This window comes from Benincasa hispida, chromosome 4 (assembly GCF_027475165.1).
Source record: "Benincasa hispida cultivar pf3 chromosome 4, pf3_genome.v1.1, whole genome shotgun sequence".
Taxonomy (NCBI): Eukaryota; Viridiplantae; Streptophyta; class Magnoliopsida; order Cucurbitales; family Cucurbitaceae; genus Benincasa; species Benincasa hispida.
Genome location: NC_143481.1, coordinates 49,520,633 through 49,540,076, shown reverse-complemented (window position 1 = coordinate 49,540,076; position 19,444 = coordinate 49,520,633). Strand labels below are relative to the sequence as shown.

Here is a 19,444-nt window from a genome sequence, read left to right as displayed (position 1 = left end):
TGGATGCATCTAAGGACGTCATCCAAACATGTGGATTACTAGGAAGAAGTCTTAGGCCTTAAGAAAATGAGGTGGGTGCACAAGCAAACATGCAAATTTAAGCCTCAAGTGTTGGTATGGAGGATGAGGACACTTAAGATTGCATTGATGTAAGGGGTTGCATTGATAGTGTGAGGTGAAGACACTTCAAACAGGAGGTGGAAGAGGCTGGGAGTTGGCAGAAGCTAAGGAAAACACTTAGATGTGATCAAGGGAAGAGGTGTCGGGCAAAGGAGAAGGGTTGAATGCCTATAAAAGGGGGAGCATGCCTCACTTCAACCCACACATTAATTAAGTACTTAAAAATTATAAAGAAATGAAAGAATGATAGATACTCGAAAAAGGGAAAGCAATGCTCGGTCGGAGGTGCAAGCAAAGGTGCCAAAGGGAGCAGGGTTGTACGGACAGATGCATAGGCTAACTTCAAACAGGAAGCTTTTCCAAACTACTCGTGCAAATCAGATGATTTTTTGACCAAAAGTTTCTAAATTAAGTGTAGTTTCAATATAAGGGCTGCTTTAATGCAATTCTAACTCTAAGGCTATCAAATTCAAGTAAAACCGAGAGGTACTCACCAGTGAGGAGACAGTCGAGCCAGGAGGAATAAACTTGAGACTCAGAACTTTCGCCAAGGAATTTCAAAGCGAAACTTAAAGGTATTATAAGACATTTTCACACATTTTGAAGAGGTGAATGTCTTGAGATCAAGCCCAAAAGAATGAGTAATCTAAGCTTAAAGTTAAACCTGAAATAGGGTCCAGCGGAGGAACAAGGGAAACCGGGTGAACTAGGAAAAAAGTTCTCAACAAATCACCGTGAGTGGTTTCTTCCTTTGCTCTTTTAAGCATATTGTGAATTAATATGTTGTAGTTTATGCTGTGAGATGTGTATGACGTTGGGATGTTCGAGGGGTTTAAGGACCTAGAACCTGAGCCCAAAATAAATCCTTACGGATGGTCAAGGGATCGAGGAGTCTAGTTCCTGAGCCTGTGGGACGGAAAAACCTTGAAATAGGATGGTCAGAGGGCCGACGGACCTAGCTTCTGGGCCCATGAAAGGGAGAACTATGTGCACATAGATTGATATTTTTAGTTATGAAATGTATAACCATCTACCATGTGTGTAGGTGGGTTGTGAAAGCTTCATGGTATGGTGAAGGTTCACGTGGAAACCTTGTGATAATGCATGTAAAAGACTTGTAGTTATTTTACCACTCACTGAGCTTTGTAAAGCTCATGGTTTGTCTCTGTATTTCTCTTGCAGGTAGTTGACGAGTCTAGGTTACGGCGTTGGTCAAGGTCTGTCACAAGTCTAGAAATAGTATTAAATGAGATTGGTTGTCGGGATAATGTCTTTCATGTAAATGTAACTTAAATTTGTAAACTAGTTTCTAATTAAAACGTGTAATATTTTTCGCTGTTGTTATCATTAAGTTCATTAAAAGAAACTAGTAGGTTAACCAAAGTAGCATCAGATAATATCATGCCTCTCCTCAGGCTCAGGAATGCGGGCTCGGGGCGGGGTGTGACATAAACATTTTTCTAAAGCATGCTTCTACTGTTTAGAGAGGATAGAAGATGAAATTAAACTAACCCTTGAAGATAAAATCTTCTCGCTTCCTCTCCAGTGGTCATAAACAGTGAAAGTTCCTTCTCAATCTCGAACACCACAAACACAGCAACACAACATGAAGAAACTTCTTGGACACTATGACAACAAGTCTTCCTTGTTATTCTCGAGGAGGGAATCAAAGACAGAGTTGTGTGGGCTTGCTTTTTGGTGTGTATTGGGAATTTATGGGAGAGCTTGAGAGAATTTTTGCAAATGAGGAAGAAGGAGATGTTAAGTCCAGAGAGAACTTTTCTTCTGCCAAATTCACATCACGTAAAAAAATATCCAATGATTCATCACCCTTCAACCCCACATTTAGAGATAGTTTGCGAGTTATTAATTATATTAACTCCCTCCATAATAAGTCCTTATTCAAAATTCAAAACCAATTTAATTAAATTAATCAATTAATATTATTAAACTATATATTATATCTCATATAATATATAACCTATAATTTATTATATCACATATAATATAATCTATTGTTTATAACCTCTCATAAAACCTATAGTGTTAATATGGATCATATTCATATTAATTTTAACCTATAATTTTTATATGAATTACATTCATATAATTAATATTTGAATCATATTCAAATATTTATTTCTCTCATAAAACTATATAGATTTAGTATGAATCATATTCACATTAATTTTAACATATAATAAACACTTAAATCATATTCAAATACTTTATCTATCTCATTAAATTATATAATATATCAACATACATTATACTTCATGATGTATCAACATACATTATAATAATTGTATCTTATACAATTAATTCCTTTCAAATAATTTGAACAAATCAAATTACAAATTAAACCAGAATTAATTTGATTTCCATTAGTCCTTATTGAGCTAACAAGGGGTCTTATGGACCTACAAATTGAAGCTCCAATGATACGAGTTTACTTGATTAAACTCTTTAATCAAATTAATCAACATTCATTAACTGTCGATCACTCTACCAAAAGCCGATAGATATACTCTTCGCATTGTAGATATATTTCTATGTCCATTGGATATAACTAATCAACAGTGTATTGACCTTTCACAAATTGTTTTAAATATAGCTAGGTCAAAATTTACCATTTTACCCCTATAGTCATATCTAACTTCTTAAGTATCATTGATACCTATAATAAATAATTAGTCATAGTCCAACTATAACTAGACCCCTCTCTAGCTAGTGAGAAGATGAAGACTTTCATTGTTCAAGACCCAGAATCAACTTGTAAGGGCGTAATTCATCTACTTACCTTAACAAAAGGAAGGAGTGAATTCCATCTTGTGTAGTTGAGTTTCCAACTACCCACTCAGACAAATCTCCAAGATGGTATGCATATTGAATCGACGAATCTGGCCACTCTCACTCATGCTGATTAAAGGATCGCCCTCATACGCAAGAGTTCACAATTCATTTAGGATGAAGGTCAAGTCACCTATGGTTAGGGGTGTTCATGGGTTGGGTTGGGTTGGGTTGAAAGGTTGGGTTGAAAGACTTTTTAGACCCAACCCAATTATTCAGGTTATAAATTTCTTCAACCCAAATAACCCTTATTTAAAAATGATCCCAACCCAATCCAACTATGAAATATTTGGGTTCGGTTGGTTCGGGTTAATCGGGTCATTTGTTTAAAATTTTGTTATAAAAAGAAGCACAACGTAAATATGTAAAAATCTTATTTAATTATTTTTATATATTGAATTAAGATTAACAACTCAATTTCAATTTAAATAGTGAAAATTTTCTTTCTAAAGTGCAAAGAAACTACTTTTAAGAGTTGTTGAAGAATAAATTATTCAAAAACTATTTGAATTAAATAAAATTAAAATCAATATATGTATAAATAATTGTGTTATAAGTAATAAAAATATATTTTAAAGGTAATAATAAATTCGGGTTGGTTCGGTTGGTTTGAGTTATATTAGGTGAATCCCTGAACCAACCCAACCCATAAAATTTTCATTTATTTTAACCCAACCTAACCCAAACCGCGCGGGTTGGGTTGGATTGATTGATTTTTTTGGGTCATCGAATTTTTGAACACCCCTATCTATGGTCATGCTGGTGAAATGTAAGTCTCTTCTAGTAATAGTGTTATAAAAAGAGACTCATCATTTCATGGTTTGGTCTTATACAAACTCTTTGTATAGGATACCCCACTCACTTGTCTCTACATGAATGATCAGGATCGCATGATCACTTGCAATACTTTACAACAATTATAACAATTACAAAGCGAGCTGTATTAGTAGTGTTACCAGGATAAGATACATAATCTTATCCATATACTACATACCATTTAGGTTATTACTTAAACATGATTCACCTGTATGTCAACCACATACATGTTTAAGTTATTAAAATAACCTTGGATCTTTCTTTGATGGATTATTGCATATAAAAACTAATCAACTATTGATTCAAATAACATATAACTACGAGGCTTTAGGACATACATCCCAATAGTTTTTTTCCAACAAAATGCTATTATTTGAAAAAATTAATGAGTCAATTTAGAACTATGTCACAAGAGTATAACTCAATTGATATAAAGGTTAAAGGTTTGAATATGAATTAAAAGAAAAACACAAATTGTTGAAAAGATGATGAAGTGATTTTTTAGAACTCTAAAATAAACATATATAAAATGCTCCTTAAATTTGATTCTTTAATTTCGTTTGTTACCTATATATTTGTTTCATGATTTTGATGCCAAAAATTGATATCAATAATTTCGATATAACTAAAGAGAAGAATTTACATAACATATCGACCAAATAAAAACGGAAACGTTTTATTTTTTAAGGGGGGTTTGTTTCAAAGGTTGGAATTGGGTGGGTCAACATCCTAAGCATCCCAACCCTTATTTGGGACATGAATTTAGAAAGCCTTGGCTTCCTACGTCTTTTTCCCATGAGTTTTAATAATAAATACTATTCAAACCTTTGGGTTACTTTTTTTTCTAAACGTAAAGGTTTAAAATGTTTAAAACAACTTAGCGACAAAAAAAAAAAAAAAAAAAAAAAAAAAAACTCAAACTCAAACTTTATGATTTTTTATTCCTCAAATGTAATTTGATAAAAAGTATAGTTTTTTTAATAATAAAATTTAATATTAAAATACTAGTTTATTTCAATTTTAAGTCAGCGTATTATGGTTAAAAAAAATGATCATTTTCAAATTAGTTAAAATAACAAAAGTCTAAGAATTTTTATTTCAAAATCTAGTAAGATTAAAATATCAAATTATTAAAACAATAAATTAAATAAAATTATAATTTTAGTCCAAATCTATATTTCAAAATATTTTTTTAAAAAAATATTCTTCAAAGTTTCTTAATTTATTTTAAATTTAATTATATTAAAATAATTAAGATGACAAATTTAAACTAATCTAAAATCTAATTAGTAATTAAATACAAGAACATATTTCACAAACTAAATATTTATAAATTTACACTTTATTCCCATGCTACTTAAGCCTACACATCAAATACAAACTTCTTAAATCCAGACTTCTAAAACCTACACTCCAAACACAGTTTTCTTAAATTCAGGATATCTAAACCTCTCAGTCTAATCCTTTAGGCTTAACATTTTTTCAAATTTAAGATTCCAAACTTACGCGCCAAATGTCTCCTAAATGTTACTAATCACTTGCCAAAAAAAAAAAAAACAATTATTTATTATGCATTTTCTCAAGTGAGAGTAAGAGTAAGCTAATACTCATAATAGTTAAGCTTAATCAGTACGTGCAAATCATTTGTTTTGAAGTTAAGGTCAAATTCAAGTATATAACTTAACGTGATTAATGCATTAATCAGACTGCATTGAATCTCACATTTGAAACGCTATATTCCACAATTGCAATAAAATTGATAGATTCTTTTTTCTTTCTTTTTCTTTTTTTAACAATCGGTATAGGATTTGACGTGGTACAGATTTAGTATAGGTCTAGAGCTCTCTCAATTTTATCCTCTTTATATATATATATATATAAAAGACTAATATAATATTAAAATTACAACCTAGCCCAATAGTAAATTTGCTTTTCAGCCTCCTCATTACATATTTTTTTTTTACTAAACTATATAAAACTCTCCGTCGAAAAAATTTATGGATCCGCCGCTTATTACTAACACACTCAAAAACCAATTATACTATGCTTGATTTGACAACATTGATAGATTCTTAGACTTATGATAACCAACTGTTGGTTTTAATGTTTGTTCTTATTTGGAAAATAAATATTAATTCAAACTTTCAACTTCAATGTAAAATTCCACACAACAAATTGGATTCTTCATGACATAAGAACGGTAAATCTATTGAAGAAGAAGAAAAAAAAAGTCATAGAAACCAAAATCTCACATTTTTTGGTTGGAAAAAAACATAAGTATTTGGATTTTTCAAAATTTATATATCTTTTTTCATGCTACAAATTTATACAAATAACAGTCATTAAGTGCAAGAAAACAAAAATGTGCAATTTTGATAGAAAAACAATTTTCGTAAAAAAAATGGACTGCGACAACCTTTTTGTGTCATTAATTTATGCCTAGAATAAATAGTCATTAAATAGTGATAATTTTTTATAGTCATTAAATCGAAAAAAACAATTTTGACAAAAAAAAAACTTGAAATTTTGAATTTTAGACTCTTATAAATATTTTTTTTTTCAATTTTTGAAGGTCGTAAAAACTTGTTTTTGTTATAAAATTCCTATTTTTACCAGATTTAGTGGACCATAAAGAGTGTTGGTTTGCAGAGGAGAAAAACTCGTGTACTTAAATGTGTTCCAATTTCCATTTTGAAGTGAACCATTCTTTATAGGGTTCTTTTTTTTACTTTATGAGGGGACTTTTTCATTTACAAATTTCCCCAATGACTCAAGGGAAGTTAGATAAATTGGTCCCATTTTTTTTCCCTTCTTAGCTTTGAAGGGAAATAAGAATCCCACCTTTGATTGCAAAATAAAATCAAATCCCATCTATTCACTTTGAAAAGAGAATTTGAAATTTTGCCCATTACTTGTCTCCTTCTTCATAGAATAATGGAGCCATCAAAATTCCACCCCCACCTATTTTTCCTACTTTTCATATTCATTTATTCCATTTTATTACTTTATTTCCAAATCTTCTCATCATCAAAACAATTGAGGAAATAGTACAATCAAAATGTCATTTAAATAAAATTTATCTGGTTATTATTACAATCTCCTTTAAAATGTAATATAGCAAAATATTATAGTCTAGATATTGATAGACATCTATCCGTATCTATCTAGATGTCTATCAATGTTAGACATCGATAGATAATAACATTGTGTTATGTTTATAATATTTTGATTCATTTTTTATATTTAAAAATAGTTCTATTTTAAATATATAAAAGTAGTATAATTGAAATCCTAATCAAAATTCTGATATTCACTCAATAATAAAAGTTGAAGTTATGATATATCTATGAAAAAAATTAAATATTAGAACGTTTTTTATATGACATTAAATTTATGCAATTTATTGATTTTTATGTGAAGATAGATGAGATTTAAAATAAATTTATTCAACTCAATATAGATCAACTAGTTAAGATATTATATTATTCATCAAACGGCAAGATATAAATCACCCCATCCAACCAAAACCAAACAAAACATTTAGAAAATTATAAGGTTATGAAAACTAAGGTTTAATTTGATTACATTTTTATTTTTAGTTTTCAATTTGTGAAAATTATACTTCTTTTCTCACAATTTCTTTACAATAATTTTTTCACATCTTATTAAAAAAACTATATGAATTTATAATCAGTTTCAAAAAATAAAACACCTTTTTAAAATTGATTTATTTAATTTTGAAAACTTAACGATAATTTTAAAATGTCTCCAAAATTTAATAACAAAACAAAGAAATTTATACACTAGAATAGTGTTTGTAAATTTAAATTTCAATTAAAGAATAAAAATCTATTAAAATGGAGGCTAAGTAAATCGAGTTGAATTTAAATAAAAACATCCACATAAAAAAAAAATTAGTGCTTTTTTTTTTTCTAAAGAAGAATTTAAACCAATAATAACTTAGGTCTTGTTTGGTAACCATTTTGTTTTTTGTTTTTGTTTTTGAAAACTAAATCTATAAATACTATTTCCACCTCCAAATTTCTTCCTTTATTTTCTACTTTTCACCAGTAGTTTAAAAAACTAAATCAAATTTTGAGAATTAAAAAAGTAGCTTTCAAAAAGTTGCTTTTATTTTTAAAATTTGGCTACGAATTCAATCATTGTACTTAAGAAAGATGTATATTATTATAAAAAAAATGTGGATGAAATAGACTTAATTTTTAAAAAAAATAAAAAAACCAAATAATTACGGAGGAAAGTTTAAAATGGCAAAAGAGTCCAAATTAGATTAGATAGAGAAATCAAAATGGAGACCACCACTTGGAAAAAAAAAATTGTAGTCACCATCTCATACCACTTTTTTAAAGGAAAAAATATGCATTAAATAAAAAAATATGCAAGTGGAGCACCATGAAAGTAGATCATGTTGGTTTTAGTTGTCCATCTATAATTTTTGAAAAACATGTTCATAATCTATACCAAAATTATGTCCCACTCCCTTTCAATTTATTAATAAAGACTTTGAATCTTTTTATTTTCAATTATCAGGTAAAGAAAAATCACAATTTAAATATAATACCACACTTTTGTTTCAAAATACTATTCTCTATCTTTAATTACAAATTTAGTTCGTATAATTTGAAAAAAAAAAAGTTAGAATTTTACTTTTTTATGATTTAAAAATTACAATTCATCTTTATTTATCAGTGTTATTACAATGTTACTGGCAATTTTTTCTTACATACAAGATGTTGATTATTATGTTCTACATCATGTACTCTGTTTCTTCATGCATGATGTTCCACGCTTTTACAGATCTTGCTTCAAAATATTTTCCTTATTTAAGTCTAAGTTGTCGTATTGTTTGGTTTCTTTCCTTTATTTGGTCACTGAAAAGATCACAGTCCACTTTTAGTTCTCACACGAAGCTGGTTTTTGGTTATCGGTTAAGGTTGCTACTTTTGAATATAATTTTTTGTTCAGTGTTGCTTCTCTTTGAAAAATAGTGTAGAGCAAAGATTGTTGATGAACTGGTAGAAGTGATGTGTATATCCTATTGTATTAGGTTTTGCTATGGTTCATTTATATTAATCAGTAATTTGAACATCTCCCAGAAGCGTTTGAGTCTTTGACAAGTCTTTTGTTTGTTAGTCTAGAGGTGTTCTCTAGACTATCTTAGTGTGAATAGTAAAGTATTTGGTAAGAGGGATTCTCACATTTAAGGCAAGCTTAAGTTATATTTGTTTCAATGGTTTTTCTTACCATACTAGGAAAGATCATGGCTATAGTTGAGAAAGAGTCTTACACTAAAGAAGAACCTAAGTTATTGTTTATTAAAAGCTAGGTGTTTGTTAGTCTCTGTATAGATTATTTTCAACAAATAAGTACTATGTTGTAATTGTTTAACTTTATATTAGTAAAGTTTTCTTTCCTTTGGGACATTGCTCCTTAGATTTCGTTGATATTGTACCAAACAGTGTTATAATCTCTATGTCTATTTATTATTGTTTTATTGTTTGTTCTGTACATTGTATTATCTTGTTAGAACATGGTGTGCGACTTGTGACGATTTTTGATAGATACACCTAATTTGAATAAAGTTTATACCAATCTATAAAAATGAAATTTTAACTTCTAAAATTACAATGATAAACTTTTAACTTACCCCAAAGTAGAGGCACCATATTTCGTAATCTATTGCTGAAATTTAAAAACTAAAAGAAAATAATTTTGGGAAACATATATATGAAAATTTTCTAAAACTTAATCCGAAATTTTTAAAACATAACACTACAAAAAAAAAAAAATCATTATCAAACAATAGTTTCAAAATATATATATATATATATATATATATATATATATACTATCAAACAAGTCAGTAAAATATAATTAATCTTTTTAAAAAGAAAATTATAAGATTAAGCGGCTTCCATTTGTATATTTGATTTTTCCTTTTAAATATTCAGTTCATATTGGGAGATTATTTTGAAAATAGTGAAAATATTTTGGAAGAACTATTTTTAATTTTGTTTTATCCAACCAAGAATAGATAATGCATAAAATACCTTTATCTTTTATATTATTGAAAAAAAATATATTCTTCAAATATGTTTTGAAAAGAGAAATCATTTCAAATGGTAAAATTATTAAAAATATTTATAAGATATAGCAAAATTTTTAGAACTATCAATGATAGACTTGATAGACACTGATAGACTTCTATCAGTGTCAGTGTCTATCATCTATAATTGATAGTTCTAAAATTTTATTATATTTTGAAAATATTTTGATTCATTTTTCTGTATTTAAAAATAGCCCTTTCAAAAATTAGTAGCATCTAACATAAATGAAACCGTTCCTTCTTTCAAAATCATTAAACCATGAATAGGGATTTCATATGCACAGTGAAATTTCGAAAATATTTGGATTTTCTTTTAAGAATTAATTACGTTAGCTCAATTAAAGTTTTCAATTTTATAGTCTCGATTACATTCAATTGAATATAATGTGATACTTTTCTAGTTTTTCAATTTTTCTCGATTTTCAACTTTATTTTTAATCCAAAACTTTCATTTAAAAATAAATTGAATTGGTAAGAAACTAAAAAAACAAACCTAAAAATGAACCTATATTTATTTTTAAGCTCATTCAAACTTTTTTCATTACATTTTTACATTACTTCAACTTAAAATTGAATTGGCGTGAGTTTTGTTTCATTAACAGTCAAAACTTCCATTTTCACTTCATTTCAGCTCAAAATATTCTTGAATTTTATATTATTTTGTAATTATTTTTTCATTTTTTTCTAAATTTCCACTGTTGCATCGATATTTACAATATACATCTAAATTTTATCCTACTTTATAGAAATGATGGTTAAAAATGCTCGCTTAGAATCTAAGTTAAGTCAAATTTCATTAACTAATTATAACAATTTCCATCAATTCAATAAAGTTTTCCAAATTTTCTATCGATATGAATATTTACAGTTAAATTAAAACATTGATATTCCATCGTTATCAATATTTTAAACCTTGTGCATAACAACATTAATCATTATAATTAAATTGGGTTTATAATAGCTCTTAAATAAAAGTTTTGAAATAACCAAAAAAAAAATGATTGAAGGGGACATTTCTTCATAAAATAAAAGTTTTCAAACAAGTCACGGACATTTCTTTATAGAAAATTCTTTACCACAAATACACGTAATTAGCTAATATCAAATCAATCAAGGGGATCGCTCACTAAAAGGAAGAAAAAAAAAACACAATTAGGGCAGTTTAAAAAATATATATATTGTTTTTAGTACAACACAATTACAGGATAGGAAATTCAATATCAAACGAACCTCTTAGATCAAAGTACATGTCAACATCACTGAGATAAGTTCACTTTGATGAAAAATAGCTATATCTAATTTGTTTGGATCACATATATTATTTCATATGTATGAAGATTAAGGTCCCGTTTGATAACTATTTGGTTTTTTTGTTTTTGTTTTTGAAAATTAAGCCTATAAACACTACTTCCACTTCCAAATTTCTTTATTTGATACTTGCTTTTTATCAATGGGTTAAAAAATCAAACCAGATTTTGAAAACTAAAAAAAAAATAGCTTTTAAATATATATATATATATTTTTGAGTTTGACTAAGAATTCAACCATTGTACTTAAGAAATGTACAAATCATTGGAAAAAATGAAGAGGAAATATGCTTAATTTTCAAAAATAAAAAATAAAAATGAAATAGTTATCAAATAGGCTTCAATGTCAGAGTTTTAAATATCTAGACTTTTTGAAATAATTAATATATGCGTTTAGATCGGTAGGATAATTAATTTATGAGAATTAAACATGTGTTTGTTTTACCAATTTGGTATATAAAAACTAAAATTTACCCATTTGATAATTGTTGATTTTTATTTCTTAGTTTTTGAAAATTAAAACTACAAATACCTCTTTCAATTCTAAATTTCTTGCTTTGCTATAAACTTTTTTACCCAATTTTTAAAAACCAAGTCAAATTTTGGAAACTAAAAAGTAGTTAAAAAAATTTTTTTTTAAAGAAATTCGATTAAGAATTCAATTTTGTGTTTAAGAAAATACAAACCGTTGTTAAAAAAAAAAAAAAAAAAAAAAAAAAAGACAAATAGACTTAATTTTCAAAAACAGAAAATTAAACAAAATTTGAAATTATTATCAAATATGACCAAAATAATTATTTAATTAAATGTAAAAGAATAATTAATGTAGTCATAGATGGAATTGAATATTAGTTAATACGGTGTTATTTAATTAAATAACTATTTAATTCAAATAAAATAAATAATTTTTGTAACATTAAACATTTTTTAGTACAACAGGCTAGGGGATCTGAAGTTTCGAACCATAGACCTGTTCGTCGGTAATACAGACTATATGCTATTTGAGTTAAGCTATGCTCGTTTTTATCACATTAAACAATAATTAAATGTAATATAGATAATTAAGGTCTCATTTGATAATCATTTTGGTTTTTTGTTTTTTGTTTTTGAAACCTATATACACTACCTCCACCTCCAAATTTAATATTTTGTCATCTACTTTTTATCAATTGTTTAAAAAACAAGCCAAAATTCGAAAACTAAAAAAATTAGTGTTTAAAAACTTGTTTTTGTTTTTGGAATTTGACTAAGAATTTAATCATTAAACTTAAGAAAGATACAAATCATGGTAAGAAATGAGAAATAAATAGACTTAATTTTTAAAAAATATATATATTATGAAACGAAACCTAAATAATTTACTTTAATGACCAAACTAATTAAATAATTATAAATTTATTTAAATAGAATAAAATTGTATACTAAAATGTTAGGATAATATAAAATATTAATTGCAAACGTATTAATTTATAAGTTTAAATAATACATGTATACTTGTTTAAAAAATAATATATTATTAAATATAATTAATTAAAATTAAAGAGTAATTATTGATTGATATTAATCTATTAAGTATAGAAATTCTACCTATATGGAGAGTATTGAAAAAATTACGTCAAATGCGTTTCTGAGTTTCATGCTTAATGTTAAAAACATAATATTAGAGATTTGCCTGCGAAAATTTAAGCTCACTAGTACTAATTTGACGCTTAAGTAACATTTTAAACCTCCATTAAGTTTAGTTTCATTTTTTAAGAAGATTATCATGCCTAAAAATATTCTTTCCTTAAATATTCCTTTTTAAAAAATATATTCTTTCCTTAAATACAAATTCTTTTTTTCTTTCTTTTTTTCCTTTTGCCGAAGCATGTGGGAGACTCAAATTCTCATTTCGGATTTTTTTTTTTAAATAAAAGGTGACAAAAATTTAAAATTAAAAAAAATTTAGAATAGTTTTAAAACTTATAAATTATTTTCCTTTTTCTTTTAAAAATTCTTTAGTCCTAATCTCCATCTAAAAAATGTTAAAGTTATATAAAACCCTAAAAATTTTATGCTATGTTTCAATTATGCTATTACACTCAAGAAAAAAAAATTAATCAAAGGGCACTACAACAAAAATGACTTTTCCATACAAGAGTATAATCAAATTTAACAGGGAGAGACTGAAATGAGTATAGCTTAACTGATATAATTTTTGTATTATCAACCTCGAAGTTAGAGGTTCAATTTTCCTAATCTCATATTGTCAAAAAAAGAAAAAAATTAAGAGGGGAGAGAGAAAAATGCTCACAAAATGTTAAAAGGCGTATTTTTGTAATGAAACTGTATTGTGAAATGATAATTATAAAATGTTATAAATATATATAATGTTTTTGTGACATTGTGAAAATGTCAATATATATCGACATTTTTCTTGTTAATACTCATATCAGCGTAGTGATGAAAATCGCGAGTAAATTGTCAAGAATATCTTTGGATTAAAATGATTTGTAACAACAATTTCACTTTTCTATATATTAGTTAAAATTAAATTTTCAATCCCATCGTTTATGAATTCAAATTTTTACACCAACAACCGCATCAATTTTTGTTTGTCATTTCTTGCTATGTTGGAATCCAAGATTTCCATAGATGGGGAATACCGCATTTATTTTACAATGGTGTAAGATGTTTGGATATCTAAAGATTTTCGGACATCTTCGTTTATTTCGTGAGAATCTTGGTAGGCATCTAGATTACCCAATTTGTCTTGCAGTAAATCTTTATGGAGGGCATCTCGAGAACTTTGAATGCTCTCTTGAAACATGGATTTTTGGCATTTCCGTGTTGAGAGCATCATCTTTTCACTTTTCTAACCCTATATTATATATTATATATATCACTCTTCTTTATTTTCATTTTATAATTAAAATAAATACTGTGAATTATGTATTTCACTCTTTTTGGTTTTATTGTAGTTGTTATTATTCAAGTACTCCCTAGATATCTTAAAAAATATTCTACAAAACAAACATGGTGATCTAAGGATGCTAGACATCTATAATTTTGGGCATCTCAAGATTCAAATTATCTAGATTCTAAATTTTTTAAAAAATGGCCCTTAAGCAACTGTTTGTTTCTTGGGCATCCTAAATTCCTATGGAGTGGGCATTTGGTTTATCACGTTTGCTTTTCGTTATTGTAAAATGCCCTATCATCTAAAGATTCTCACACATCCTAAGATGTCCTTAGGAAGATATCTAAGAGTTTTAGATGTCCTCATGAAACATAGGTTTTTTAGATTTCCATGTTGAGGGCATCCACATTTTACCTTTTTGCCCCCCATTTTTTTAATGTATATAACATTCTTCTTTATTACATAGTATAATTAAAATAAAATTTATTATTATATCGTAGTTCTTTATATTTTTTGGCAAGAAATTTAATATTTATTTTATTAAAAAAATCTTAAGTTATTATATGTTTTATTGTTGAGAAAAATAACAGATAAAATAAAAAAATAAATTAATTTAAAAAGAAATTCAAATTGATAAAAAAAATATGTTATATAAGTTGAATTTATACTAAATTAATTATAATATATGAATTGTCGTAAGGACATTTTTGGAACATTATATAAATTTAAACATTTTCAAATAGAAATCCTACAAAACAAACATAGTTATCCAACCATTCTCAAATATTTTCGAAAATATTCATATAAAACAAACATGGTTATCTAAGGTTATCGAGTATCTGTAATTTTAAGAATCTATAATTCGAGATATCTAAATTAGATTTTAATTATCTAGGTTAAAAAAAAACAAATAAACTAACCCAAAATGTTCTGTTTTATAAAAATATTCAATTTTTTTTAAATCTTAAGTTTGGCTCCCATTACATTTAAACTATTCATTTCAATAGAAGGAAAGAAAAAGAACCACATATAATTCTTCAAAGACCCACTCATTTCAACGAAATCAAACACTAACAAATCGATGAATTAATAAAATCTTAGCCAATTAACTTACAAGATCAACTTTATTGGATCTTTTAATAACAATTTTAACAAAAATATGGCCCTAAATGCTACCTTTCTTTGAAAATCTCCGTTTGTAATTCATTGAAGATGTGTGGGAACGGGAAGAATATACTTTTCAACAATTCTTCAAAATGGAACCTAAAGATAAGAATTACAATAATTATCAATGTTTAAATTTTAATTAGATAAAATTTAAATCTTTAAGTGAAAATTAAAATATTTAATACTAAGATCAACAACTATTTTCAATATGTTATAAAATGCTCTCTATATATATACTAATTGTCTCTTTATAATCGGTTTGAAACTTTTGACAAAAATAGGGTTGGTTTGAAACTTTTCCCCAACTTCTGTCTTCTTCTTTTATTTTTTAGTTTTTTTTTTTTTTTTTTTTTTCGGAGAATCTTTTACTTTGAAATTCAAAATTTTAAAGGTCTACAGTAAAATAAAAATCAAGCCGAATTTCTAGTCCCGAATTAATTCTAAATCTATTTTTTTTTTCACATTTTCCCCAAACTTCTTCTTTTATTTTTTTTAGTGTTTTTTTTTTTCATTTTCGGAGAATTTTTTACTGTAAAATTCAAATTCTTAAAGGCCTATGGTAAAATTTAAATTGAATCAAATTTCTAGCCACAAATTAAGGCTAAATCTATTTTTTCACATACATTTGGTTTACCTAGATTTTTTTTTCCACATAGATTTGTTTTACGTCAAATTCAAATAGATGTGTTCCACTTTGTATCTATTTAAATAAAAAAAAATAATAAAAATATGGAACTCGTAGACCCGTCCAAAATCGGGTACACGATTTTGCTACTATTTTTTTCTTTACTTTTTCCTCATCTTACTTTTGTAATTTTTTTCCTATATACCCTATTTTTATCACTGCCTTTAAAAAATATATTATTTTTTAACTTACCCCTAACAACGTGCTAAAAGTATAATTTTTAAAGAATAATATAATACATACGTGGAGCCTGAGTTAGAAACTACTTTCTAGAAAAGTATGAGATACATTGATTCCTGAGCGATGCTTATATTTTTTTAAAGTTAGTAGGTAATGTACAATATTCACGTAAATGTAAATATAACTCAATTAATTAAAGTCTCATTTGGATAATCATTTTTCTTATTTTTTTTTAAAATTAAGCCTTTGGCCATTACTTCCACCTCCAAATTTCTTCCTTTGTTATCTACTTCTCACTAATGGTTTAAAAAATCAAGCCAAATTTTGAAAACTAAAAAAAACTAAAAAAAGTAGCTTTCAAAAAGTTATTTTTATTTTTAAGATTTGGTTAAGAATTCAACCATGTACTTAATAAAGATGCAGATCATGTATATGAAATAGGCTTACTTTTAAAAAACAAAAACAAAAAATCAAATGGTTACTAAACATCGCCCAAAATATTAGTAGTTAAAAAGTTTTTTTTTTTTTAAAAAAAAACCCTCTAAATTACTCTTTCAAGTGTATTTAATTTGGATAGTATAGGGGCTATTCATGTGCATCTTCCTAAAAATTAGACTATTTTGATTTAAACAACTCCTATGAAGATAAGTCTTTTTGCATACACCAAAAATTCCAAACCTAAAAATGGTCCTTACTTTGCTATCAGAATTAATGTGTAAATTATCTTCCAAATATTTTAAACCTCATCCAAAAATAGCTAACTTTGGGAACACACCGCTTGGAAAGATGAACATTTCTAATCTTTTTTTTTTTTTTTTTTCTTTTAGTTCACACACCCACTTGCCTCGTTTTTTCTTTTCTTTTTTTCCCCTAAAATATTATATTATTAATAATAGTGAGTACTTTGTGTACAAGTTAATGCCAAAATAAATGTGGACCAAGGAAGTTGATGGCCTAACCATATCAAGATAGGCATATATGAATTTGATAGACATTTCCCACTTGCAATACCCAACAAGAAAAGTGATCCATATTTGAAACAAAAATATTATACCTTTTGATTGGAAAATGATTCATTTTGGAGCGGTTTGGTTTTTTTTTTAAAGTAAATAATCAGAATCTTTAAAATTCCAAAATTATAGGTATCTAATAATATTAAATAAATATGTTTGTTTCGTCGGAATATTTTTGTAGATATATAAAATTATTAGGATAATATTATTTGTTTTATAGGATTTCTACTCGAAAATGTTTTTGATTTACATAATGTTTCAAGAATGTCATGCTATTCATTGATTTAAAATTAATTTAATATAATCATAACTTATATAACATAATTGTTTTTTTTACTTTTTTAAATATAAAAAATATTTAAAAATATTTGCAAAAAGTTCAATAAGTATAAATATATCAAAGTACTTTTAAATTTTTTTACTATAAAGTGTAAATATTTTTTGGATTTTTCTTTTATAAGTATTTCCTTTGTTTTTTTTTTTTTTATTAATTTGAATATCTTCTTTAATTAGTTATAATTTATATTATTTTTATATTTTTATATGTTATTTTTTTCAACAAAATGATATACATATAGATTTGAGATTGTTTACAAAAAAAAAAAAAGAAAAAAGAATTTAAATCTAAATTTTCATATCTTTCTAAAAAAAATAAAACAATACCATATCACAAAAAATAGTGATATATGATTGACAATTTTTATTTTTATTATAAAATGACAAAAAAATGATTAGAAGGGAACAAAAAAGAAAAAAAAAAAAGTAAAATAGATGCTATCAACATGAGAATACAAAAAATCCATGTTTAGGTGGTTATCCAAAATTCTTAAGATATCCTCTTTACGGATATGAAAATTTTAGGTTGCTCGAGAATCTCAAGATGTCAAGATTTTTAAATAAAGTAAAAGTGATAATCTAGATGTTTACTTCATAAAAATTGAATTTTAAGTGTTTGAGAAATAAATATTTTTAAAATTTTAAATTTTGGATAAAGAAAGTGAGATAGTATAAAACAAATAAACACTTCAAACGATACTTTTTTTTGGTATGTTTACATCATAATATAAGTTTAAGAAAGTTAATTAATTAAAAAATGATTAATTTTAGTCGGTCTGCCAAGAGTTGGAAATAAATTTTGAAAACAATTCTGAAAAGAAAAGACTTTTTCAATTAGCGCACTTAAAAATTAATAATTTAAAATGTATGTAGTGCATTCTAAATGAAAAAAAAATGTTGTTTTAAGAAGTTTAATAAATAAAAAGTACTTAAAATTTTGAATAAATTTAAAAACTAATTTTGATGACATACGGACAGATCATCAAATTATTTGAATTCGAACCATGTTTACCTAATCAACAAGTAATAAATTAATGATAATAAGAAAAGTGGAATCTATTTTGATTATTTTGATGTTGTTTACTTGTGTTTTACGTCCATACTAACATTTAGGACATAACTTTAATGAACGGAAGGTAGTTAATCCAATTGTGCCTAGAAATTAAGTGATATGATTATCGTTATCGTTATGGTTACCATTATTGTTATTGTTTCAAAGGAAAATTTATGAATTTTGACATTTTTACTGTTATCGTTATCGTTATCATTACCATTTGACTCTCAGAGATAAAGGTAATGGGGTAATAGTAAACTTGACAAAATTCACAAATTTAAGTAAACGAGATCAAAAGCAATTTAATTATATTTGCGATTGTGGTCCATTACGATTGATCTATTAATGAAATTTTATTATGATTACACCGGTTCTCAAATTGTGTTTAAATTAAAAGGTATGTGACTCTTACCATCCTTAAAACTTGGGATTTTATGTGTGTCTATTTAACCTCAAACTTTAATACCATTGTTAATCAGACAACATGTAGTGATATAAGACATGTTTGATCTTGTTGGCCCTTGAAAAAAATATTTAATAAACATATCATATCAGTCTTTTGTAAATGATATTAATTACTTGAATCGAATTGATACATATTCCAACAATTAGGGATATAATTAATTTTAAAAGGTCCGCTGAATAGAATGTTCAATATATTAAGAATTAAATTTCGATTCATGCTAAAGTATGTCTCTTCTATTAGGAAGCATTTGGGACAAAGATTATAATATCCACTTATTGCTACTGTAAATGTTATTTTAAAACTCTCAATTAGCTACAATTTTAAAAGCTCAAATTGCTACCGTATTTATTATTTTGTTATAGTTTTTACTATTTTACATTTATCATTTTTTTTATTCTTTATTACAGTGTTTACTATTTCCTTC

The 19,444-nt window shown here is 26.2% G+C and overlaps 1 protein-coding gene across 1 annotated transcript in view; it reads left to right on the top strand.

Annotated features, from left to right (window-relative positions):
* The first annotated feature begins 992 nt into the window (after window positions 1-992).
* The window catches only part of LOC120076232 (peroxidase 11-like), a 30,412-nt gene continuing 11,960 nt past the window's right edge, over window positions 993-19,444 (top strand). The window contains exons 1-3 of the mRNA XM_090313232.1: window positions 993-1,057; window positions 1,166-1,226; window positions 1,303-1,337. Of these exons, the coding sequence (XP_090169358.1) occupies window positions 993-1,057; window positions 1,166-1,226; window positions 1,303-1,337 (161 nt within the window). The remainder of the gene's footprint in view (window positions 1,058-1,165; window positions 1,227-1,302; window positions 1,338-19,444) is intronic.